General features: G+C 38.4%; 1 protein-coding gene across 7 annotated transcripts in view; it reads right to left on the reverse strand.

Moving 5' to 3' along the window:
• Positions 1 to 2,562: 2,562 nt before the first annotated feature.
• Positions 2,563 to 27,750, reverse strand: part of LOC140209923 (neuron navigator 1-like) — a 672,220-nt gene continuing 647,032 nt past the window's right edge. For all 7 annotated transcript variants that reach the window (XM_072278589.1, XM_072278590.1, XM_072278591.1 and 4 more), the window contains 2 exons: positions 20,936 to 21,133; positions 2,563 to 12,029 (listed from right to left, as the gene is read on the reverse strand). In XM_072278589.1, the coding sequence (XP_072134690.1) occupies positions 11,934 to 12,029; positions 20,936 to 21,133 (294 nt within the window). In that variant the 3' untranslated portion in view covers positions 2,563 to 11,933. The remainder of the gene's footprint in view (positions 12,030 to 20,935; positions 21,134 to 27,750) is intronic.

The raw sequence follows: 27,750 nt of genomic DNA on the forward strand, positions 1-27,750 counted from the left end.
CAATACTTTCAATCAACAAATGGATATATAAACATGTGATAACATTCTGACTTTAAAACATCCCATCAAAATTGCCATTCCTTCTATCAATACATTGAAACCAAAGGGCAATGCCTCTACTGATTAATTCACTGTTTTTGATGTTTGGTAAAAAGATTTAAGAGTTTGCCAAAGAGGTGATTTATCAGAAAGTCTAATAAAACAGGTAGTCAATAATCTTTATGAAGCTAACTTTTAAAAAGCCAATAGAAATTGTTGCACAGTCCCTTACAATAAATCACTGCTTCTGCTTAGCACATTTATCCACACACAATATTGGAAATACCCATCAGAAGCACATCATCACAGAGGCTTGGTTGAAAGTGGTACCAAACTCTATACTTACAGAAAAAACCTTTTCAAATATATCCTACAACTCGAAAAACATGACACGAGAGAAACCAGTAAAAAATTCTAAACTGTAAAAAGCAGTTTCTTTTTAATTACTTAACCAGTAACTGTGCAAATACCCTGATAATAAAGTCAGGGTAACTGTTCACCTCTACATTTGTATAAAGAACCATTTTGAATTATAAAAGTAAAACCAAGAGAAATTAAAGCCAAACTTCATTAATAACATTTCTAGTTACATTGAATAACATTAAAAAATTAAATAGTAAAATATTAAGATGACATGACATATTATCATGCTTAACAGATAGTTACCGTTTATATGGTTTCGGCTTTCTTTAAATTTTTGCTCTATTGTACTCTTATACGTAACCACAAAGGAACACCTGCTGGTCCACAACTGCTCACAAGTAAAGTACTTATAGTGCATCAAGCAAATGCACTCCTTAAATATCACAGATACTTTCTGGATGTTGGAAGTTACAAATTAAGAAAAAATAGTAAATGTACTTGCCAGAACTTTACTCTAACAATTGCCACAGACATATTTAGTTGATTTCCATTTACATGATGTGATTAGAATTAAAACGTAGCATTTTGAGAAAGAGAGGAAAAACAATGTTTCTAATTACCTGAAATGTAAGTAAAACATTTACAATAGTTTAGGGTAAATCTAGACTGTTGCTAATGAGTTTTTCCATTGCATATTTACACAGTTGACCAGGATAATTTTTTTGGTTGCTGCAGTATATATTTACATGAAGGAACAAGCACCAAATATACGTTTGTATAATCAAAAAGTGTGGCACAATGGTGAACATTTAATCTGCACTTTTTTTTTGCTTTTGTAAGTAGCTTAAAGTTCATTTGGAAAAATGACATCATAAATTGGTTCAGATATGTTTCACCTTAATACAGTTCAAACCTAATTTTTGGAATGCATTCAAAATTTAAAAAAACCTTCAATAAGTTAATTATTAGCAAACCTACAACTGATTCCTTAGGTTTATGTTGGAAAATGTTATACTTTATTAATGTCTCACTAAAAATGTTGAATGTGGCTCTGTAGGCTCAACCAAAGAAAACAAATTTTAAAATAAGAGAAATATTATCATTGTCCAAATTGATCATCCAATATTGTTTTTTTTACAATACTTATCTAGGTGGAACCCCAATTTCTAACACTAGTGATGCTTCATAATAGATAATTTAAAAGTGGGATATGAAGTTCTTGTTACTGACCAGTTCAAATGTATTGCATATACAAGAATGTAAAACTAATACTGAGAGATCACAGGAAGGCTAGACGAGTCAGAGAAGGTCAATTGAGATTTATAAAGAGAACTGGCATTTTCATGGCCATTTTCTAGCTGGAGGGATCAACAGAATTTTGCAGAAAAATGACAATAATGTTAAAGATCTTACTGAATGCTGGAACAGACAGGGGGACTGGGGAAAATGAACTGTTCTATCTTGAATGTGTTCTTATGTAATTCAATATCACTTCCATAACCGTCTGGATGCTTCAACTAATAGCCAGAAAATTTCCACAACTCTCTCATTTGGTGGGGTTGATAGTGAACGTTTTAGAATGCAAAACCCTAACTGCAAATCCTGACTGGTAATATCAGAAGTAAAATATATTGGGTTTACTTTTAAAACTCAAGCTAATCACAATATATTAATCATTGATTATAATCACATTAAAGATACAGATAACTTGTACCCAAAGTACAACAATCCAATTCATAATGTGCTGTGGAACACGACTCAGTTGTGTTACACACCCTTAACTGGTGTGCTGAATAAGTGCTGTGTTTTGCATTCATGCCAGTCTGGGATCATGTGAAATACTGTAAACTAAGGGAAAGAAAAAGACCAATAAAATTCATGCTATTTACTGTGGTAAAACATAGGATGTGAAGGACTTTTTCTATTTTAACCATTGTATAGTGACATTGAACGTTCCCATAACATGGTGGAGTATTTGAGGGAAGGGTATATGCCACTGAAGTCTGGGCCTTCCTCATCCAGTGACTGCTGTCAGAGATTTGAGTCATGCATCATGCGTGGTCCTGCAGCCACACTGGATGAGGAAGGCCCAGACTTCAGTGGCATATACCCTTCCCTCAAATACTCCACCATGTTATGGGAATGTTCAATGTCACTATACAATGGTTAAAATAGAAAAAGTCCTTCACATCCTATAATGGCATATACCCTTCCCTCAAATACTCCACCATGTTATGGGAACGTTCAATGTCACTATACAATGGTTAAAATAGAAAAAGTCCTTCACATCCTATATCAAATCTCTGGGTTATGCTCCGTGATTTGGAGCATAACCCAGAGATCCAGCAATAATATAACAGATATACACTCGCTAAGACTCAGGCCTGCTGTGGGACTTGCTCCTTGCTTGAATATGTACTATAAGTAAATGTTCTATGCAATGCATCATTCATCAACTTATGTCAGTAAGGCAGAAATGTAAGCCTTTCTAGAGATGCAACAGGACTGGGAATGCCTGGTCCAATTTTCTAATGGGCTAGAAGTGGCTGCCACTGCATTAAACCATACCTAAAATGGTTATAGTGCATAATTTCTGCAAGGGGGTCTTACTTCTAAGCATTGATATTCCGATATGAGATTGATGATGCCGTAATCATCCATCTGTGCAAATTTAAGTAAAAGTTGGGATAAAAGTTCAGCAGGCTATATATCCCTTTAAGATTAATTAAAGGAGCAACAACGATCTCTCAGATCAAATTCCATAATTCACAAAACTTTGTAAGTGAGAATACTCAAATCCCCATAACTTATTCAACTGTAATCGCTTGGCTTTCAAGTGAGAGATAGCAACAGAAAGTCTCCTACTCTAACTCCAAAGACTTGAACTTACGCCCCGAAATGAAAGGAATAGATGACCTCCAACATGGTTGATTTAAGGATTGTAAAATTCTGTTGCACTTCACCTTTCTAGCAGTGAGCTATTAAGCTAGTCTTGCAGGAACTTATCACATTGCTACCCAAGGTAATGATAAACAACAACATAATAAACAACAATCACATTTTAAATCTACATTCTCTGTTCCTTGTCCTATTATAAGTAATCTAAAAGTTATTGTCTGGACTCCCTTTACAATAAAGTTATTGACTGGACTCACTTTACAACAAAACTATTGACTGGACTCCCTGGTGTGACAAGGCAATATTATCTTAGGTAACAATGAACATAAAAGAAAATAATTGGAAACTATTTCAAGTATTTTCTAGCATGTACCTATGCTATGTAGAGAATTAGGTTTGCAGTTCAGAGCAGATTTCAATCTTTGTCTAATTTATACAATTTTAGTTCTCTGTACATAGTCAAGGAGTCCCTTCTGCCCATCATGACCATGTTGACCATCAAGAACCCATCTACACAAATCCTGTTCACCAGCATGTGGTCCATAGTCTTCTAAGGTTCATGATTCCAGTGTTCATCCAAATATTATGGGAGCACCTGGTTCTACTATCTCCTCAGGCAATGCGATCCAGATTGGAAACACCATCAGGGTGAAAACAAAATCTACAGATGGCCTCTAACCTTCTTATACCTTAATTAAACACACATCCTCTGATGAAAGTAAAGGACTGTAAGCAAAAGACGCTGGGAATATACTGCAGCTCAGGCAACTCGAGGTTCAGAGGAAACAGAACAATTTAGCAAAAAGGCAGATAACATCCTTCATGCATATATGAAATAACACTGATAAAATATCCTGACTTAGGCCAGCATCTGTAACAGACTTGCAGTTTCATTTTTTAAACCATATGCTGATAACCTACGGTTTGTGCTAATTCTCATTTGAATGTCCCAGAAATAAAATATAAAACATAAGATGTTTGATCTCAGCATTTTTTATCATACCTAATTCAATTCAGTCTGTATTAGAGTAAACCTCTTGGAGCATGTCAATTACATTACAAGAAATTACAATTGTTGATTTTCTCCCGCCTTATCTCCAAATTTGTATTTTGTTTAAATAATTGTCCCTGATAGTGCTCTAGACTTATTTTTTTGTATTTGGTCAGGTGTGCTTGCAGAACAGTATCGTGCCTCAGTTAAATTTCAGCCGGTACACAAAAATGCTGCATAAAGAGATTTATTTTTTTCCACTTCCCTCTGATAAAAAGTTGCTAGCAATTTGATAAACTTTCCCCGTTGGGTGAACCTAAATAAAAATGACAAATGAGACTGGACTGCAACTTGTTTAGAGATCTGGCACCAAACCACCTAGAGTGCATCACTGACAAAATTTCATCCACTGTTACTTAAATTCAAAGGAGTTGAACTCGTTTAAAAGAAAAAATTTTTTTAGCAATGAAGTTAAACTGGCAGAGGATGGTTAAACTATCAAAAGCATAAAATTGAGGGAATGCACATCAGGTCAGCCAACACCTGCTGAGACATAAATAATGTTAATGCTTCAAGTCAGTAACCTTTTATTGTTCTCACTTGAAACACGAACTCTATTTTCTGATCTGATGAGACATCTTAGCAGCTTCTGGTTTTATTTCAGAATCCACCATCTACAGATTTTGTTTTCAATTAAACAAAATATTGAATATATGTGTTTTTGATCATATGTACTCATCCATTTTGGATATTTGAATGATTTAAGAACTTATCTTTAATATTTTCAACGTTACTTGGTCCTGCCTGATCAGCATCGCTGTAAATACAGAACATACTTGAACACAATATATTAATTTATTATTCATCCAATAGGTTACTAGATCTGGCAGAAGTTTTAGTCTAATAATTTAGGATATATTACTTTATGGTCGTATTTGTCCTTAACTTCATTTTTCATATTCAGATAGAAAGGCTTAGAACTTATGTTTTAACTATTCTAATTCTTAAGTTGTAGTTTCAGCATCGAGTCATTTTAAGACAATGAAGCAAACCTTAAGACAGAAAATAGTATCTATTATTTTCTAATATCCAGTTCTTTACAGAAATTTGTACCATTCTACTGCTGCAGCAAAAATAACTTAAATAGATGCTTTCCCATCACTAGACACTGTGAAAAAGGCATTTTTGGAATAAAGATGTTACATTTGGATTTTACTGCCAACCACCTATGTTTTTTAAAAAATTAACATTTTGCACTTGGGAGCACACAGACACTCCTATTATTTTCTTAAACTTCAAGTATTTCACACATGCCAGCCAGTCTGCTTGAAGCTTGAATGGAATGTCATGGAATGTTACTCAGAACCAATGAGATCTAAAGCAATCAATAAAAATAAACTACGCTCACATAATAGGGGAGCCAAAATTAAACCCATGAAGTATGTGCCCTAGTTTTTAAAGGACTGTCTTCTGAGCTGTCTATGTATCTGTGAGGCGCGGTAACTTGGCCCATTTCTCGAAGTGACAGTACCAGGTTAAATTTCAGTGCTCTGTTCATTTCTGTTAGGCAAAGGAAGCCAGATTAATGACTTCCCATCCTACAAGGGATATAGGTTCCAGCTCTATAAAGGAGAGAATAATGTTGAAATATAAAAGCACATGTAACTTATGCTCTAATAAGGTTAGAATAATAATTATCTGGGGGTAAATATTTAAAAAATGGTGAAGTGGCTACACCTTTAGAAGTATCTATTATATTCAATTTGAATCCCAGTGTTAATATCTCATCAGAGAATATTTCATCTTTGTTACACTGGGCTTTGTTTTAAGTGGTTGAGCCAAAGAGCAGGAATATCCTGATACTGCTGATATCTGGAAAAAATAGTCGCAGCAGCATGCAATAGCTTCTAGCCTGCAAAGTCATCCTTGTCAATGATGTTAAAAGCATTATACAACAACTCTAACATGTTCTACTCTTACTTCTGAAATGCAAACCATGGAAGTGGATGGGATTAAGTTTGGGGACAGAGTACCAAGTGTTGTCACTATTACTGACCAGGGGTGAATTTCAAGGCACAAAAATCTGATGTGTTAATTTTTATTTTCTGACATTGTTTAGGATGGGTTTATTACAACCTGCTAATACCACTAACAAAGCTGTACTTTTTAGTAGTTTTTTTGTTAATTTTTTTATATATTTAAACTATGCATCAGTAGCAAGTAGTCAGGCATTTTATCAAAGAAATCCTGAAGTATATTTGGGCGCATTGGTTTATTTCCATGTCACTTGTCAGAGCCCCTCTACTTCATTCATTGAGATTGTGAATTAGAAGGCAATTTTCTGCTGAACCATTAGAAGTTCTATGAACTAGAATGATCTAATTTTGATATCAAATAAGCATTCATCAAAGTTAATTTTATATTAGTTTGCTATGTAACAGCTGGCATAAAGTTCCATTATCTTTGTTAGAAATGGGCTCCAAATCCCATGAAATAGCAAAATGTGACCCACCCCACAGAAAGGTGTAACTCATTGTTTTAGTTTAATTATCTTTTCTTGAAGTCCTAGTTGTCTATATATTTAAACTAGAGAAATCCATCTCAACTATGCATCTCTAAGTTATCCAATGCTTTACATTATGTCTGAAGGAACTTTTACTTTGAGGCATTATTGCACAGATGAAGATGGGAAAGTAAATAATAGCTGGAAATAAAACCTGAGAAACCTTCCAGTTATTAGTTTCAGACCGACTGCAGCCTGAGTTGAAACTCTCCTTTGGTGATCCCAACCCACAGTACCTTTGAAGCAAATAATGGGAATTATTCTTAATGCAATCCAATAATATTGGTACACATTGCCTGGAACAAAGATTATTCAGAGCACACTGCAAACAATAATTTATATGGAAAATGGTTAGCAGACCATGTTAGTTTATGTTAAATCTTGTGCTTTTGGTCACAGAACCCTTTAAGTACTATATTTTAGCAAATCAGACAAACATATTGTGACTTCTTTGAAGTGAGTTCCAATTTGAATACAATGATAAAAATATTGCAGGGATGAAGATCTTTGTTAAAGGATAAAACACTTCTTGCTGAGTTGTCACATAATTCTAAACAGGATCTCAATGATATACATTATCGCTGATTTGCAATGGTGTAACAGTAGTCATCTTGTATAGAAAATATATAGTACTTTTCATCTAATTTAATAGAACTGGAAACAGAATTTTTCAAAATTCTGCTCCACAGGCAACTCATAGTTATGCATAATAACTGTAGCCTAGATATTATGGAAAAATAGTCACTACAGTTTCTTATTATAGTGACAACATGACTGGAAATCACAGCAGTAGGGACAGGGGGCAGCACTTCCTTATTCCTATCAACATAATAGAAAAACGGTTCATTGTAAAGTTCTCTAGACTGTGCAGCTGGAATTTGTTAACTTCTTCCTAAAATAGGACTAACTTAGCTCAAAATCTGAACTATCATCACATTTTGGAAGTGTGAAATTTTCAACAATCATTTGTATTAATGAAGCCTGTCTCCAATAACTGCACTAAGTATAATATAAAATTTAAAAGCCAGTAATTTGTAGAAGCATTGAAAGGTTCATAAATCCATCTGTTGAACAAAACAGGGCAATGCAAAGAATATTCCTATTTTCCTGCAAGGCACTGTACAAACGCCGATTATTTACCACCTTGCTAAAGAACATGTAAAATCATACTACCAAAAAAATGTTTTGTCTATGTACTATTTCTAAATAGTAGCCTTGGACATTATATTAACTTGTCACATTAACTTGGATTTCTAGTTTCTAAATTGCATCACTTCTTAGGCATCTGCTAGTCTCGTGAGACCATGGATTTGCGTCTTGGAAGGTTTCCAGGGCGCAGGCCTGGGCAAGGTTGTATGGAAGACCGGCAGTTGCCCATGCTGCAAGTCTCCCCTCTCCATGCCACCGATTTTGTCCAAGGGAAGGGCATTAGGACCCATACAGCTTGGCAACGGTGTCATCGCAGAGCAATGTGTGGTTAAGTGCCTTGCTCAAGGACACAACATGCTGCTTCAGCCAAGGCTCGAACTAGCGACCTTCAGATCACTAGACAAACGTCTTAACCACTTGGCCATGCGCCAACACAGTAAATTGCATCATTTATTTTACAAATATAAAATTTTGCTTGTATTTTATACATTATTATTGTATTAGTAATTGTATAGCAGCAACTCCTTAACAACTATTGTAAAATTCTTCCAAATGGGATTGGGGTCACGAGGAGGCAATTACCAAGAAACATGGGCAAAAAACTTGCTCATAGAGAAACCTTTAGGGCAATACATTACCGATGCTTAATTAAAAGAAAAAAGCCATTACAAAATTCCTCAAGCACCATGAAATACATAAATTTTAGGAATTCATCTCTGGTTTGTAGCCACTGTGCTGTGTTATGACAGTCATAGATTCTACGTGCTTCTGAAATTTTGTTCAGTTATTCATTAAAGCCGAGCTGCCAAAGCACAGCTGCTACTATACATTATACACAGTGTAAACTACTAGAGATCAGTTTTGAGGTGAATATTTTTTGAGTAATTCTCAGACCTCTCATTGTAAATGGGTGCCCTCTGTTAACTTACCTTTGGTCAGAATATATATGTTATATAGCGTATATGTTTATTTCCTTATATGTAGAGAACAGATCTGAAAATATTGAGAGTTTTCCAACTGGCAGGATTTTTCTGAGTAGAACATTAAATTGTGAAATTAAATGTTTTAAGTAAGGTACCTCAGATTATGATTTTAGTTTTCATGTATTCAAGTCATAGCATTAGAATTTATATATATCAACAGTGTTTTGGAACTTCTCTACTTAAAAACTAACCACCTTGAGCAATATCTACATTGGATGGGAGAATATTTACAAGAATGAGGCAAAATGAAGTACTGTAGAATTGAATTTCCTTAGTCATGTTGATATCCTTGAACTGTATGTTCAGATAAGAATTTATTGCATTTAAATGAGATTATGAGGTGTATTATTAAATCATTTTGTACCTATTTAATGAACTGCAGTTTAAAGTGTTTGGCTCTGATGCTATATTTTTGTTGGAAATATAACAAAACATATGACATATTTGTATATTCAGATATCGCAAATGATAAACATTCAGGAATAGCTTCAACTCTTTGATGAAGGAGCAATCTCAAGTAAATTAGATTGACAGTATACTGATTCTCTGGAGTAAAAGTTATATACAAGTGTCAAAGAAAAATGTAAGTATTTTTAGTGATAAAAGTAATTTATAGTGAGACTGGAATGAGAGGCCAGGGCGGAAGCTGAAAATTTTAATGGGAACCTGAGCGGGAACTTCTTCACTCAGAGTGTGGAATGAGTTGCCAGAGGAAGTGGTGCCTGTGGGTTTGATTTTAACGTATAAGAGAACATTTAAGATAAGTACATGGGTAGTAGGGCTGTGGCCCAGGTGCAAATCGATGAGAGTAGGCAGAAAAACAGCTGGGCATGGACTAAATGGGGGCAAAGGGTCTGTTTCTGTGCATCAGTGCTCTATGATTCTATTTAAATAATTTGACTAAGAGTAACAATTGTGTTCAAGAATATAAAGTACAAGAGCTTGGAAGTTATTGGTTCTTTAGTTACGTCATTAAAGTTTACAATTAACCAGTACAAAAAATATTTGGAGAGGTGAAAGATGAATCAAAAACGAAATGTTACAGTGATAAGATTGGAAGTGGGGGAAGGGAGAGGCCACAGTCACAGACAATATAAGCAGTGCTTATTTTGTGTTTCTCAGATTCTGTGGAGGTTTCACATACCCTCTGCGGCTATGTGGGATTTCTTGGGCGCTTCAGTCTTTTCCCACACCACAAAAATGTGCAGGCTGGTAGGTGAATTGGCAACTGTAAGTTAGCCTTAATGCAAACATCAGAAGAGTTGATGGAATACGAGGGAAAAGAGGGACAGAGAAATGTTGTGAGAGCCAGCATAAATGATAAACCAAATGGACGCTTTTGGTGTTATATGAAGGATGAAACTCCTGGCTGAAGTCCCAGCCACACAGAGAGTTATACTGTATTCAGGCAAACTGGACCGATGGAATGAATGATGTTAATAAGTTAATAAGGGTGATGATTTGATGTAATCAATAACTAGTAAAATCAGATGAATAATGAGTAAAAGCTAGTTCAGGAACAACATAAAAATTAACCTAGAATGCTGTCTTTCACATCTCAAGTGAAGAGTTTCGGCTAGAAGTTCACTACCTACTGTATGTGCTAAATGGTCAACATCATACTGAAACTCAGCTCCATTGACTTCAGCGAAAATTGCAGTTATAATCCAATGCACATGACACTATATCAAACATTTAGCTCATATTGCAGAGGCAAGAACCTCTTCCCACACAGTTTCATTGTCAAAGATCCAAGTAATTGCTCATTCCGTGGGTGCTCCTAATAGCAAGCATTTCAGTAGAAATTTTAAAAAATGACATTTCTGTAACTACTTTCAAAATTTGTATTATTATAAACATAAGGAACACATATTATGCCAAAGATATAAAAAGAAAATTCTCTTGGCGTTATAGGTACTCTGTGGAACATAACAAAGTATTAGAATATATATTGAGACACAAGGAATATGCCCCAAAACAGATAATACTTAGCAGGGATTAAAATTTAGATTGCTGTAAATTTTGTTGTAAATTTTAGTTGCTAGTTACACGTTGGTTTTAGGTGATTTCTGGAAAAGTTAGTTTAGCTTCTTGTTAATAGTTTCAGCGCAGGGGATCTTACGAAACTAATTAAGTTGAGATGTTGAAGAAGGGAAAATAATTTGTTCCTAAGGTTAAGAATTTTGTTTCTGTAAGGTTTGTTCACCCCTCCCTCAACTGCCCTTGATCAAAAAGCCTTCCTGTATTTGAAGAAGTAAAAGAAAAACAAGTACTTAAAGGGTTCCTGTAATACATATTAATGATTAATGAAACCAAAAGTCATAAAACATATCAGTTTTAAATTCAGGATACAAAAATCTTTCAATTACAATGTGCAGCATTTTAGCACTTGGGAAGTAATAAACTGTTTTAGTGGTTTCACTATGATTCACATTTCAGCTGTGCTTTTGTGCACACAAATTGTGTGGACTAATGAGGTTTTAAACACTATTAACTGCGAAGTTTGGTGGAGAAGTCCTCCAGTCAGCACCAGTGTGACATCTGAGATGATAGCAGTAGTGGAACAGCGATGGCTCCTATAATTGTTTGAGTTGTAAATTCGGAGTTAACCTTAATAAAGCTTACTAAAATATTATTTGTTTCTGCTTAAATGATTGCCATGCACTTTTGAAGATTGAATTATAAGGTACAAACACAGCATTTAAAGTCCATAGAGTTAGATGGTATTTTTCCTTCCAGATGGCTAGGCGATATGATTTACAATAAATGATCACATTTAACTTACATATGATTTTGGGCCTACAATTTTACCCATCAATTAATTTAGCCCCCTACCTAACTACGTCTATCACAGAATATACATCTGTTTCAGGACTACAATATTCAAAATGTAGTAATGACATGATTAAAAACAAGATGGCTCCCATATTCCTTGCTTTGCTTTCTTTCAATGTGTTGATTGCAAAGATGATTCCAAAACATTGTCTCCTTCACAACTTTGGGTGTAATTGGCTGCCTCCTGAAGCCTCAGTAGCATATTCATCTGTCAATACATAAGAGAAGAAACATTTAACATAGAATTATTGTACGTTTGATTGTGCTAATTGGAGCAAGGTAACAGTTTGTATTATATCTATGATATTGGTTTTGCTAGAATAGTCAATGTTAAATAAAAGATTTGTAGAAAAATTTTTAGGACAGATGAGTTTGTGTGAGGGAGCCCAACAAGATACCATACTCAGGGAACAGAGTTATCTAAGATTTTAAGTTTTACAGAACCAGATCTGTTAGATTCATCACTGAAGCGAGACAGGGTTCTTTGTAATGATTCCTAAATTGCCCCTAGATTTGTTGCAGTTAAGCATGGATGTAGGAGATAGGGAAGTAATGAGTGTAGTTGGCCCGCCAGTGGCAGGAAATTCCAGGTCTTCCTGTATAAACTGGCTCTCTAGATTTAAAATAACCAAAATGACTTTAAAAGTTATATAAAGCCTGTTAATATTTGTATAGGCATTCAACAGTCTTTTTCTATGCATATACTTAAAAAAGAAATTAAACCTCAATAAATGACCCCTCATCAATAAATGAGATGTGCCTTTGGTGTCCTTGCGCAGAAAAACTGAGCAGAATTTGAAGTGCTTCCACAAATGATCACAAGCAGACACAATAAGCAAGCTATTCCAGACTGGGTTTTGAGCAATGAGGAAGGGTTAATTAGCAATCTTGTCGTGAGAGGCCCCTTGGGTAAGAGTGACCATAATATGGTGGAATTCTTCATTAAGATGGAGAGTGACATAGTTAATTCAGAAACAAAGGTTCTGAACTTAAAGAGGGGTAACTTTGAAGGTATGAGACATGAATTAGCTAAGATAGACTGGCAAATGACACTTAAAGGATTGACGGTGGATATGCAATGGCAAGCATTTAAAGATTGCATGGATGGACTACAACAATTGTTCATCCCAGTTTGGCAAAAGAATAAATCAAGGAAGGTAGTGCACCCGTGGCTGACAAGAGAAATTAGGGATAGTATCAATTCCAAAGAAGAAACATACAAATTAGCCAGAAAAAGTGGCTCACCTGAGGACTGGGAGAAATTCAGAGTTCAGCAGAGGAGGACAAAGGGCTTAATTAGGAAGGGGAAAAAAGATTATGAGAGAAAACTGGCAGGGAACATAAAAACTGACCGTAAAAGCTTTTATAGATATGTAAAAAGGAAAAGACTGGTAAAGACAAATGTAGGTCCCCTACAGACAGAAACAGGTGAATTGATTATGGGGAGCAAGGACATGGCAGACCAATTGAATAATTACTTTGGTTCTGTCTTCACTAAGGAGGACATAAATAATCTTCCAGAAATAGTAGGGGACAGAGGGTCCAGTGAGATGGAGGAACTGAGCGAAATACATGTTAGTAGGGAAGTGGTGTTAGGTAGATTGAAGGGATTAAAGGCAGATAAATCCCCAGGGCCAGATGGTCTGCATCCCAGAGTGCTTAAGGAAGTAGCCCAAGAAATAGTGGATGCATTAGTGATAATTTTTCAAAACTCGTTAGATTCTGGACTAGTTCCTGAGGATTGGAGGGTGGCTAATGTAACTCCACTTTTTAAAAAAGGAGGGAGAGAGAAACCGGGGAATTATAGACCGGTTAGCCTAACGTCAGTGGTGGGGAAACTGCTGGAGTCAGTTATCAAAGATGTGATAACAGCACATTTGGAAAGCGGTGAAATCATCGGACAAAGTCAGCATGGATTTGTGAAAGGAAAATCATGTCTGACGAATCTCATAGAATTTTTTGAGGATGTAACTAGTAGATTGGATAGGGGAGAACCAGTGGATGTGGTATATTTGGATTTTCAAAAGGCTTTTGACAAGGTCCCACACAGGAGATTAGTGTGCAAACTTAAAAGCACACGGTATTGGGGGTAAGGTATTGATGTGGATAGAGAATTGGTTAGCAGACAGAAAGCAAAGAGTGGGAATAAACGGGACCTTTTCAGAATGGCAGGCAGTGACTTGTGGGGTACCGCAAGGCTCAGTGCTGGGACCCCAGTTGTTTACAATATATATTAATGACTTGGATGAGGGAATTAAATGCAGCATCTCCAAGTTTGCGGATGACACGAAGCTGGGTGGCAGTGTTAGCTGTGAGGAGGAAGCTCAGAGGATGCGGGGTGACTTGGATAGGTTGGGTGAGTGGGCAAATTCATGGCAGATGCAATTTAATGTGGATAAATGTGAAGTTATTCACTTTGGTGGCAAAAATAGGAAAACAGATTATTATCTGAATGGTGGCCGATTAGGAAAAGGAGAGGTGCAACGAGACCTGGGTGTCATTATACACCAGTCATTGAAAGTGGGCATGCAGGTACAGCAGACGGTGAAAAAGTCGAATGGTATGCTGGCATTTATAGTGAGAGGATTCGAGTACAGCAGCAGGAAGGTACTACTGCAGTTGTACAGGGCCTTGGTGAGACCACACCTGGAGTATTGTGTGCAGTTTTGGTCCCCTAATCTGAGGAAAGACATCCTTGCCATAGAGGGAGTACAAAGAAGGTTCACCAGATTGATTCCTGGGATGGCAGGACTTTCATAAGAAGAAAGACTGGATGAACTAGGCTTGTACTCGTTGGAATTTAGAAGGTTGAGGGGGGATCTGATTGAAACATATAAAATCCTAAAGGGATTGGACAGGCTAGATGCAGGAAGATTGTTCCCGATGTTGGGGAAGTCCAGAATGAGGGGTCACAGTTTGAGGATAAAGGGGAAGCCTTTTAGGACTGAGATTAGGAAAAACCTCTTCACACAGAGAGTGGTGAATCTGTGGAATTCTCTGCCACAGGAAACAGTTGAGGCCAGTTCACTGGCTATATTTAAGAGGGAGTTAGATATGGCCCATGTGGCTACGGGGATCAGGGGGTATAGAGGGAAGGCTGGTGCAGGGTTCTGAGTTGGATGATCAGCCCTGATCATACTGAATGGTGGTGCAGGCTCGAAGGGCCAAATGGCCTACTCCTGCACCTATTTTCTATGTTTCTATAATTAGGAGAAGCTTGGCAGGGAGCTTAAATTGATCTAAAGGTCTGGGCAGTTTTCTGGGTGGGGAGCACTTCTAGTGCAAAGCTTTGAAGCAAATGTTATTACTCTAATGTTGGATGTAATTTGTAACTGATTTTCAAACATCCATTAAACATCCATTGCCTGGTTTGGCAAATTCCCACTGAACAACACTGGAGCTGCTAGACTAAACAAAAAGAAACCTCTGCCTATAAAATTCAATGCTTTTAGAATTTGTAATTTTTGAAATTATGAGCAATTACTAGTATAATTTAGAACATCGTGTATCCCTGAAACAAATATATTGTAAATGGCAAGTAATTATGAAGACATTGTAGAATTTTTTTCCTGTGACATTAATAAGGAATAAAGAACAGCGTCCCAATAATGGGATGAGGTCTCACAGCTCATTCAACTTCAGTCACCATACTGTGATCACCAATAATAACAATTAAGCAAATTTCTCTGGGGCTCTCTAAAAAGAACAAATTAGTTCCGGTGACTAATATATAACTTGAATCTACAAGGACTGCAATAGCAATTATCTATTCTTGCAACTTAAAAGACCTTTATAAAAGAATGAACATTAATTAATTGGAGGATCTCAATACTGCCTCTTGTTTTGAACTTCACTAGGTTTTCATGTGTAATAACAGCACAGTTGTTTAAAACTGACAGTATGTGAAACAAGCTTTACTGAACAGAATCAAATAATCACACATTGAGCATTACCATATCAAGTAGTTAAAGCTGCAAGTAAGTTCACGGCCTGGATGCCTTTTCAGTCAACTAAACAACTTGAAATCGTTACATACGACAACGAGAGAGGAGAGAGAGAGAGAGAGAGAGGAGAGAGGAGAGAGGAGAGGAGAGAGGAGAGGGGAGAGGGGAGAGGGGAGAGGGGGGAGGGGGAGAGGGGGAGAGAGAGGGAGAGGGAGAGAGAGAGAGGGAGAGGGGGAGAGAGGGGGGGAGAGAGGGAGAGAGAGGGGGGGGGGGGAGAGAGAGAGAGAGAGAGAGAGAGAGAGAGAGAGAGAGAGAGAGAGAGAGAGAGAGAGAGAGAGAGAGAGAGAGAGAGAGACCGACCATGTATGCATTTTGGATGGAAATGTTAGTGAAACAGCTAAACTGTCAGTAACTCCACCATTATCATATAAAGGCAAAATTCCAAAAGTTTTGCAGTTTTCCAGTGTTTTGCTATTGACTCATCACCTACACTGCATTACTGGAGTATTCATTGAGTTCAGTGTGTTAAGGTGAAGTTGCAGTGGTTCCTCACAAACAGCCTGCAATCACTCGGGCCTGGTGCAGTGAGTACGTCACAGTTAACTTCACTGGAGAAAATGATTGCAGTGGCCTTTGGTTAATTGTTGGCTCAGTTTATTTACTTCCAAATTGTTTTTATATGTCTTAAGGTATATTTTAACTTAATGCTTCAGTGGTTTTAAGAAGTTATGATATCCTTTTGAAATCTTGAAGCATGCACATATTTGAAGTACAGTACTGTGCAAAAAGCCTTTTATGTGGTTTCAGAGGGTATGGCCTCTACAGAGCCCTGATCTCAGCATCACCGAGGCTGTCTGGGATTATCTGGAGAGACAGAAGCAAGCAAGACAGCCAAAGTCTGCAGAACTGTGGTAAGTTCTCCAACCTACCAGCCAGTTTTCTTATAAAACTGCATGACAGTGTACTTAAGAGAATTGATGCAGTTTTAAAGGGTCACACCAAATATTGATTTGATCTCCATCTCCATCTGAAATGGGAGCAGCCGAGCATCAGACTGGAAGTCCCTACAAATGACTGTGAGGATCATAGGGATCACCCTATCATCTATCGGGGACATTGATCAGGAGTGCTGAGTACACAGGACCCTTAGTATTATCAAGGATCCCACCCATCCATCCAGCATCCTCTTTGACTTTCTACCATCAGGCAGGAGACTCCGATGCATAAAACCAAGAACGGTCAGAATGGGAAGCCGTTTCTTCCGTCAGGCTTTTAGACTTCTGAACTCCCTGCCACATTGCATTTGAAGTTTCACTGGTTAATCTGTTTTGTACCTTACAATATTTAATTCATACACTTTACCTTGTTTATTTATATGTAATTCATCTGTAGATTTTATCAATACCTTCCTAAGTTATTGTACACACTGATTTGGAGAAATATTGTTTGATCGTATACATGCATTTTGTTAAATGACAATAAACTTGACTTTAGTTTTTCTTTACTGTATACTGCTCTTTATAGTAATTTATTTTGATATTTAGAAACTTTTCATTTGATTATTTTTGAAAGCATCTTTGCTTTATAATTTTTTTACATGTGCCTAAGATTTTTGCACAGTACTACATCTGACCACTTTGAGGGACATTGGGATCATGAGTCAGTCAGTTGTCAATGTCTTTTCCCCACTTTATGTAAGAGGAGTTTGTGCTGATGACCATCAACCTCCACCATGTGATTAAATTACATAGCTGTGCAGGAGAGACTCAGAAAGGGTAACAGTCTGGATTTCTTCAGGAAGGTTTAGACTTTATTGCAAGTCAGCACTGAGAACTGTGTACTCACTGCAGACCACGTTCTGTCTCAAGGACAAATATAAGCCTCCTATATTATAGTGAATGCCGAACTTATTAGATACAAACTATTGCAGAGACCCTGGCAGAGGTAGTAACATAAACTTAACCACAGGTGAAGTGCCGGAGAATTGGAGAGCAACTAATATTGTTTCATTGTTCTAGAAAGGCTCTAAAAGTAAACCAGGAAATTATAGGTCAGGGAGCCTGACGTAAGTAGTGGATAGATTATTGGAAGGCATTCTAAGGGGCAGGATATAAGTAGTTGGATGAACAGTATGTGATTATGGATAGCCAACACAGCTTAGTGGCATGATAGGTCGTGTCTAACCAATCATATAGAGCTTTTCGAGGAGGTTAGTGAGAAAGTTGATGAAGGAAAGTCAGTAGATGTTGACTACATGGACTTCAGCAAAGCCTTAGTCAAAATTCTCACGGGAGGCTGGTCAAGAAGGTTCAATGACTTGACGCTCAGATTGAGGTAGGAAATTATATGCAATATTGGTTTTGAGGGAGAAGCTAGAGAGTTGTACTTTGTAGATAGTTGACACTCTGACTGGAGGCCTCTGACCAGTGGTGTGCCTCAGGAGTTGGTGCTGGGTGCATTGCCATTTTTCATCTACATTAGTGATCTGGATTCTAATGTGGTAAACTGGATCAACAAGTTTGCAGATGACACCAAGATTGGACAGCGAGGAAGATTATCAAAGACTGCAGTGGTCTCTGGAAAAAATGGTACTGAATGGTAGGACACTGAGGATAGCAGTAAAACAAAGAGATCAAGAACACAGATCCATACTTTCTTGAATGTGATGTCATGGGTAGATAAAGTCATAAAGAGAGCTTTTTGGCACACTGGCCTTCATAAATGAGAGTACTGAGCACAGGAGTTGGAATGTTACACTGAAGTTGTATAAGATATTGGTGAGGCTAAATTTGGAGTACTGAGTGCAGCTCTGGTCACCTAAGGATAGGAAAGATATCAATAAGGGTTGAAAGAGTACAGTGAAATTTTACAAGTTTGTTGCTGGGACTTGAAGACCTGAGTTATAGGGAAAGATTGAACAGATCTGGACTTTCTCTTTACCCTGGAGCACAAGATTTGATAGAGGTATACAAATTTATGAGGCTTGTAGATAGGGCAAATGCAAGCAGGCTTTTTCCACTGATGTTTGGTAAGACTAGGTTAAGTGTGGAAGGTGAAATATTTAAGGGGAACCTGTGGGAGATCTTCTTCACTCAGAGGGCTTTGTGAGTGTGGAACGAGCTACTAGCAGAAGTGGAGGGTGCAGGTTCAGCTGCAACATTGAAGAGAAGTTTAGATAAGTACATAGATGGGGATGGCCATTGTCCAGATTCAGGTTGATGGGATTAGGCAGAATAACGGTTCAGCATGCACTAGACAGGTTGAAGGGCCTGCTCTGGGCTGGTTTCCTAATGGCTCCTTTTCTCTATTGTTACCGTACTGAATTGTAACCGAAGAGGTATATTATAAACACAAACAAAGAAACAGTTTCTCTTGAAAGTCATTTTAAGGATTAATACAAGAATTACCATCTTGGGGATATGCAGTTAATACTTGGCGCAACAATATCATTTCTCGTCTATTAAAGGAACAATTCCCAGTTCAATCATATAGAATAGAATGTCTGTTATTGCTCCCCAAACAATACACATAAATGTCACGATGTGCACTGGCAATATCGGAACCCAAACGTGGAGGAAAACAAACTCTGATATACATAAATATCAAGATTATATGCATATTGAGAAATCAACATAATTCCAAAAATATTCAGAGGAATTTTTAGGTTGTGGGGGTTCAGCTGACAAGTCATTCACAAATCATTACTCTTGCTCTTATAGCCCACCTCTGGATGCTATTTATTCTAAGTTATTCCCTTTCTGACCCCTATGTAGGCTGATGTCATTCTTCTGGCATTTTGTAACCCGCTCTTTCAAATCAGCTGTAATCACCCATCTCCTCAAAAAAGATTGCCAATCCTTGCAAACTAATGGCCCAACTACAACCTCCCTTTTCTCTCCAATATGAACGTGCTGTGTACTCGACCTTACCAGAGTTAATACTGAATCTACCTGTGGCAGTCCAATTTTTAAATCGCAGAATATGCCCCACCTGAGACAGGTAGGGAGGTGAAAGGTGGGACGTAGTCTGGCACTGAAAATCCAATTGCCGCTGATTACACTGTACCATGAAGGAGAGTGTGGGGAAGAAAGCTCTGGATAGATGGTCTTCTAGCAAGGAATTTAGATGTTGGAGAGGGGAGGATGGTAATGCTAGAACTTAAGATCAGAGAAGTCCAAACTGTGGAATGCAACACACACAAGATGCCGGGGAAACTCAGCAAGTCAGGCGGCATCTCTGGAGGGAAATAAAAAGTTGACGTTTCGGGCTGAAACCCATCATTAAGCACTCTTCAGGGGGGAAAAAATTGCAATCCTCTACAAGGTAGCCTTTATCTGGTGGCTTCCTTCCTCATACCTCAATTAAACTTGTTGTTACCATTGCATGCTGATTACAACATGTTCATTAGAACCTTGTTTTGGGTTTTTCCAGGTATCTGGTAAAATTAGAACTAGATTAATTTCCAGCTTATAAGTGGCTCTTTAAACAATTTTTGCAAACAGGTATAGTCAGGTATTCTTGACCTAGTTCAGCAAGTTGGACACTTTCTCTAGATAGTCCTAAGCAGATGCTGATCAGGCAATTCAGTGTGACACTCAGACAGAAGCTGGAGATCTGAAATAAAAGCAGAAAATGCTGCAAAGTCATCAGATCAAGAAACAGCTGTGGAAATGGGAAACAATGTTAATATATTAGGCCAAAGATAATTCATTATTCTTGATGGGTTAAAATCTGAACTCAGGGTGAAACTCATCTTCAGCCTGATTCAGTAACTGTTACCCTTTCCATAGCTCTTACCTGATCTGCTGAGTGTTTCCAGCATTTGCTGTTCATAATTGATATTCAGGTGTAATTGATAGGTAATAATATATTGCTGAAAGTGCTGCCTTTCAAGTGAAATGAAAAGTTGAGATGTAATCAACCAATTTTGGTTCTATAGAAGACCCTTATAGATTTGAAGGAATTATTCAAAGAACAGAAGCTCTTTCAGTTAAAATATGGATTCTTCTTGATCAATTCCCACTTATATTTTATTAATTCACCAGCAAAAGTAATCACAAGTATAAAGTGCTATTTCAATATTTGATATCCATGCTTACTTTCCTGTTGAAGTTAATAAAATTCCAAATCTCAGCACCAATAATTAATAAGGCAAAGCTGATATGCTTACAAGTGGATCAGATTCAACTGAAGCAGGGGCTGTCTCTTTGATCTTCCTCTCATCTGCGGGAGGTCCTGTAACATGTGATCCTATACTTGGAGGAGGCAAGTGGAAGATCTTGGAGCGGTCCTGCGAAGCATTTGACCAAGGTAGAGTATCCTGCACCCACTTAGCAGGGTCTTCCCACACAGCTTTCCTTCCATAGGTCTAAGATAACATTGGAAAAAAAAAGCATTGTAATAATTGTATCCAACTGCTCAGGAGATGTTCTGAAAACATAGGGAATTTAAACATGTTTTTCTAAGACCAATTCTACTTTTCATGTTGATTCAGGAGAAAATATCTACGTATTATGTTCCTTTTCTGAAGCAGAGGTTTATTTAAATTCTGTTGAATGCATGTAATTTTACCCTCCAGCTGTAAACTTAGATGTCATTGAGTGAAATGTCAGAGTCTGGTTGATCTGATTGGGTGAAGTATCTGAGAGGAGAAGAGCTTGTTTAACATAATGTCAAAGTTATTTCACTGCCATGTTTTAATTGCCCACAGCTTTAGTTTTCTATTCCCTATTTCAGTCCATAATAATCTACGTTAAGTAAAGACGATCATTTGTTATCTGTAAAGCATGTACGTCCTTAAGGTGACATTAATTCTGAGACTCAACAACGAATATGTCTAAAGTGAAACATTTACTGGCTTAGGAGGCGGTGCAGAGTAGGTTCACCAGATAGATTCCAGAGACGAGGGGGTTAGACTATGAGGAGAGATTGAGTCGCCTGGGACTGTACTCGCTGGAATTCAGAAGAATGAGAGGAGATCTTATTGAAACATATAAAATTATGAAAGGGATAGATAAGATAGAGGCAGGAAAGTTGTTTCCACTGGTAGGTGAGACTAGAACTAGGGGACATAGCCTCAAAGATTCAGGGAGTAGAGTTAGGATGGAGATGAGGAGGAACAGCTTTTCCCAGAGAGTGGTGAATCTATGCAATTCTCTGCCCAATGAAGCAGTGGAGGCTACCTCAGTAAATATATTTAAGACAAGGTAGGACAGATTTTTGCGTAGTAGGGGAATTAAGGGTTATGGGGAAAAGGCAGGTAGGTGGAGATGAGTCCATGGCCAGATCAGCCATGATCTTATTGAAAGGTAGAGCAGGCTTGATGGGCCAAATGGCCTACTCCTGCTCCTATTTCTTCTGTTCTTAAATTAGTTGAATTTGTGTGTTATTTGCACATAGGGTTGGGAATAAGTCATGGTAAACTTAGACCTAAGTCATAGAATAGTCATGGCACATTTACTCAGAATCAGAAAAAGTACGATCAAGGGTGAATTAGTCATTGGAAGCAGTACAAATATGATTGTGAGGCCAGTAGTATAAATATGTCATGCAGTTTCATTCATCAATCCTGCACTCTCATGACAAAGCCTAAATCAGTATTGTTGAAGTTGGAGAACCAGGCTGCGATGTTGCAGTCTAAGGCCAAAACAATGTCAATGAGATGGCAGAGGGCTAATTCAGAATGTATAGAGATTTGCTTTCATCCTGTCACAGAGACCTACAAAAGCATGGACACAAGCAGGTATCAGACTCTGTGACATTCAAGTTCTATGTAATCAGATTACAGTTTTAATTATGTCAATAATTATGATCTAAGTAGCAATATATTGGTAATAGAAGAAATATTAGCTAGCATGGATTTGTGTAAAAACTATCTAAAATAAAATATCAATAGAAAATAGATTTAAGCAGAATGGACAGTAATAAAAAAATCAACCAACAACATCAAATATGCAAGTGCTTAATTTTCATAAAAATATGACCATTCTATAAAAGCAAAGTTGCTTTTTAGGATATGATCTATTATTCATGGTAGGCTGAATTCAGTAACAGACAATCATCATTATTATATTATACTTATAAATACCCTTGTTCTTCTTCAAGAACTAGCAGTTAAGATGGTTTGGTTTCTCACTCCTCACTGATATCTTGCTGAAGGACATTGTCCATTATTGAACTGATCCACAAAGAACTGCAGCAGACTTTTGCCAGCATCATCTAATGTCTCAGGTGGGTTTTAGTGCATAATTAGCCAGGAGTATCTTATCAGGTCATTACTCTACCATGCCAACGAGAACATGCAGCCATACAAAAGATGCAGCCACATCTTGCAGGATGTGGGAAGGCAGGAAGACGTCCAGTGTCCCTGACAACTACAAATGTGAGAAGTGCATCCAGCTGCAGGTTCTAACAATACACGCTTAGGAGTTGGAGCTGGAACTGGATGAACGCCGGATCATTTCGGCAGGCTGAGGGAGTGATAGATAGGACATATGGAGAGTTGGTTACACCCAAGGTGCAGGACGCAAGAGACTTGGTAACAGTTAGGAAGGGGAAAGGGGTTAAGGAGATAGTGCAGGTAGTGCCCTGCGGCCACCCACCTCAACAGTATCACTTTGGATACTGTTGGCAGGTTTGACCTAACAGAGGAAAGCCACCCACCGTGGTCAGGTCCTTGGCACTGAATCTGGATCTGCCACTCAGACGGGAAAGGAAGAGAAAAGGCACGTTGTGGTGACAGGGATTCATTAATTATGGGAATGGACAGGAGTTTCTGTGGGGGAGACAGGTTTTCTGGATGGTATGTTGCCTCCCGGGTGCCAGGTTCTGGGATATCTCGGATCGAGTCCACAGCATTCTTAAGAGGGAGGGTGTACAGCCAGAAGTCTTGGTCCATGTAGCTACCAATGACATGGGTAGGATGACTGACAAGGTTCTGCACTGGGAGTTCAGGGAGTTATGTGCTAAGTCAAAGGACAGGACCACCAGGGTTGTGATCTCAGGATTGCTACCCACGCCACATGCTAGAGAAGCCAGAACTAGGAAGATTATACGGTTTAAAATGTGGCTAAGCAGATGGTTTAGGAGGCAAAACAGAAGATTTTTGTATCATTGGGCTCTCTTCCAGGGAAGGTGAGACATGTACAGAAGGGATGGTTTGCACCTGAACTGGAGACTAATATCCTAGTGGGAAGACTTGTTAATGCTGAACAGAGGGGTTTAAACTAGAGTTACAGGGGATGGGAACCAGAGTGCCAGAACAGTTAGTGGAGGGGTTATGAAGGTAAATATTGGTTCGACCTCAGACAAAATTAGGAATCAAAAGGTTGAGCGACTAGTGTCCTGAGCGGCATATATTTCAATGCAAGAAGTATTGTAGGAAAGGCAAATAATAGTGCTGAAGATGAGGTAGCTGGTTTACAAACAGAGGCAATGTGTAGTAAGGAGACGCTGTTGATAGGGCAAAATTGCAGTCAACAGGATGAGTTGCAACATAAAAGGCAGACAAAATCGAAATGGTGAATACAGGACTGAAGGTGTTATATTTGAATGTGTGCAATATACTGAACAAGGTAGATGAACTTGCAGCACAGTTGCAGACTTGCATGTATGATGTTGTAGGCATCACCAAATCATGGCTGAAAGAAGATAATAGCTGGGAACTGAATGTCCAAGGATACACATTGTATTGAATAGACAGGCAGGAAAGCAGAGGGGGCTATGTTGCTCTGTTGGTAAAAAATGAAATCAAATCATTAGAAAGAGTGACATATAGTTGGAAGGTGTTGAATCATTGTGGATGGAACTAAGGAACTGCATGGGTAAAAAAGACCCTGATGGGAGTTGTATACAGACCCCCAAACAATAGTAAGGATGGTCTACAAATTACAACAGGAGATAGAAAATGCTTGCCGCTTGCCCAAAGGGCAATGTTACTATAGTCATGGGGTATTTTAATTTGCAGGCAAATTGGGAAAATTAGGTTTGGGCTAGATTCCGGGAGGAGGAATTTCTAGAGTGCCTACGAGCAGCTCATGTTTGAGCGCACTAGGGGATTAGCTATTCTGGATTGGGTGTGGTGCAATGAACCGGAATTGATTAGAGAGTTTAAGGTAAATGAACCCTTAGAGCCAAGTGATCAAAATATGATCGAATTCACCCTGAAATTTGAGAAGGAAAAGCTAAGTCAGGTGTATCAGTATTACAGTGGAGTAAAGAGAATTACAGAAGCATGAGAAAGGGGTTGGCCAGAATTGATTGGAAAAGAACACTGGCAGGGATGATGGCAGATCAGCAGTGGCTGGAATTTCTGGGAGCAATTTGGAAGGCTCAGAATATAGACACTTCAAAGAAGAAGTAGTATTCTAAAGGCAAGATGACATAACTGTGGTTAACAAGAGAAGTCAAAACCAATATAGAAGCCAAAGAGAGGGCACATAATAGAGCAAAAATTAGTGGGAAGATAGAGGATTGGGAGTTTTAAAAACCAACAGAAGGTAACTAAAAAAGTCATTAAGAAGGTAAGGATGGAATATAAAAGTAAGCCAGCCAGTAATATTCAAAAGAATACCAAAAGTTTCTTCAGATACATGAAATATTAAAGAGAGGCAAGAGTGGATATCGGACCACTGAAAAACAATGCTGGAGAGGTAATAATGGGGAATAGTGAAATGGCAGATGAACTGAATAAGTATTTTTGCAGGAGGCAAAGAGTGAAATAAAGGAAGCCTTTTCTGACTGGCTGCCGGTGACTAGTAGTGTTCCACAGGGGCCTGTGTTGGGACCAATTCTTTCTATGTACTATGTCAATGATTTGGATGATGGAATTGATGGCTTTGTTGTAGAGTTGGCAGACGATGTGAAGATTGGTGGAGGGGTAGGTAGTTTTAAGAGAGAGGCTACAGAAGGGCTTAGACAGATTAGGAGAATGGACAAATAAATGACAGATGGAATGCAGTGTTAGGAAGTGTATGGTCATGCACTTTGATAGAAAGAATGAAAGGGTTGACCGTTTTCTAAATGGAGAGAAAATACAAAAAACTGAGGCACAAAGGGAGTTGAGAGTCGTTGTACAGGATTCCCCGAAGGTTAATTTGCAGGTTGAGTCTGTGGAGAGGAAGGCAAATGCAATGTTAACATTCATTTCAAGAGGACTAGAATATAAAAGCAAGGATGTCATGTTGAGGCTTTATAAAGCACTGGTGAGGCCTCACTTGGAGTATTGTGAGAAGTTTTGGGCCACCTACCTTAAAAAGGATGTGCTGAAACAGGACAGGTTTCAAAGGAGATTCACGAAAATGATCCCAGGATTAAACGGTTTTTCATTTGAAGAGCTTTTGATGGCTCTGGGCCTGTATTCACTAGAATAAAGAATGAGGGGTGACCTCATTGAAACCTATCAAATGGTGAAAGGCCTTTACAGAGTGGATGTGGAGAGGATGTTTCCTATGACTAAGACTAGAGGGCACAGCCTCAGAATTGAGGGATGTCCTTTTAGAACGGAGATGAGGAGAAATTTCTTTAGCCAGAGAGTGGTGAATCTGTGGAATTCATTGTCATAGGCAGCTGTAGAGGCCAGGTCTTTATATATATTTAAGGCAGAGGTTGATAGATTCCATGTTCCAAACCTTCACTGGTAATACTCCCCAACTCTTCCTTCACAACATTGACGATTGCATCTGTATTGCTCCATGCACCCATGCTGAGCACGCCAATTTCATCAACTTTGCCTCCAACTTCCACCCTGCCCTTAAATTCCCTCAGTCTATTTCTGACACCTCCCTCACCTTTCTCGATCTCTGGAAATAAACTCTACCAACATCTTTTATAGACTTACCAATTCCAATGACTATCTTGACTATACCTCTTCCCACCCTGTCTCCTGTAAGAATGCTATTCCCTTTTCTCCATTCATTTGTCTATGCCCAATCTGTTCCCAGAATGATACTTAGCTTTCCAGAATATCAGAGATGTCCTCCTTCTTCAAAGAATGGGGATTCCGTTCCTCCACTACTGACGCTGCCCTCACTCACATCTCCTTAATTTGCTGGACACCTCTGTGCACCCCATCTTCCCTCCACCTTAAGGAATAGAGTTCTTCTTGTCTTAACCTACCACCCCATGAGCATCCAGTTCCAAGACATCATTCTCCACAACTTCCGGCATCTCCAAAGGGATCCAATCTTCACCTCCCCCTCCGCTTTCCACATGATTGTTCCCTCTGTGATACCCTTGTCCATTAATCCCTCCCCACTAATTTCCCTCCTGACACTTATCCCTGTAAGCGACAAAAGTACTACGCCTGTCCATTCACCTTCAAAGAGGGCCCCAAACAGTCCTTCCAGGTGCGGCAACACTTCATCTACAAATCTGTTGGGGTCATCAATTGTATCCGGTGTTCCCCAAGCAGCCTCCTCTACACTGATGAGACCTGTTGTAAACATTAGGGGACCGCTTTGTCAAGCACCTCCACCCCATCCACCAAAAGCAGAATTTTCCATTCACCAATTTTTAAAATTCCTATTCCCATTCTCGTTCTGACATGTTGGTCCACGGCCTCCTCTTGTGCTACAATCAGAGCACCCACAGTGTAGAGGAGCAACATATTATATACAGACTGGGTAGCCTCCAATCTGATGGCATAAACATCAATTTTTCCTTCTGTTCATTTTTTTCACTCCACCTACCATCTTCTTCTATTCCTCACTCTGACCTCTTACCTCTCTTCACCTGCCTATCACCTCCACCTAGTGCCCTTCCTTCTTCCTTTTCTCCCATGGTTCACCCTCCTCTCTGATCAGACTCCTTTCTCTCCAGTCCTTTATCTTTCCTACCTTCCCGTCTTCACCTATCATCTTCCAGCTATCCTCCTTCCCCTCCCTCCCACCTTTTAATCTGGCATCTGCCCCCTTCCTTTCCAGTCCTGATGAAGGGTCTTGACCCTGAAATATCGATCGTTTATTCATTTCCATAGATGCTGCCTGA

The sequence above is a fragment of the Mobula birostris genome, chromosome 14 (assembly GCF_030028105.1).
Source record: "Mobula birostris isolate sMobBir1 chromosome 14, sMobBir1.hap1, whole genome shotgun sequence".
In the NCBI taxonomy this organism is placed as follows: domain Eukaryota; kingdom Metazoa; phylum Chordata; class Chondrichthyes; order Myliobatiformes; family Myliobatidae; genus Mobula; species Mobula birostris.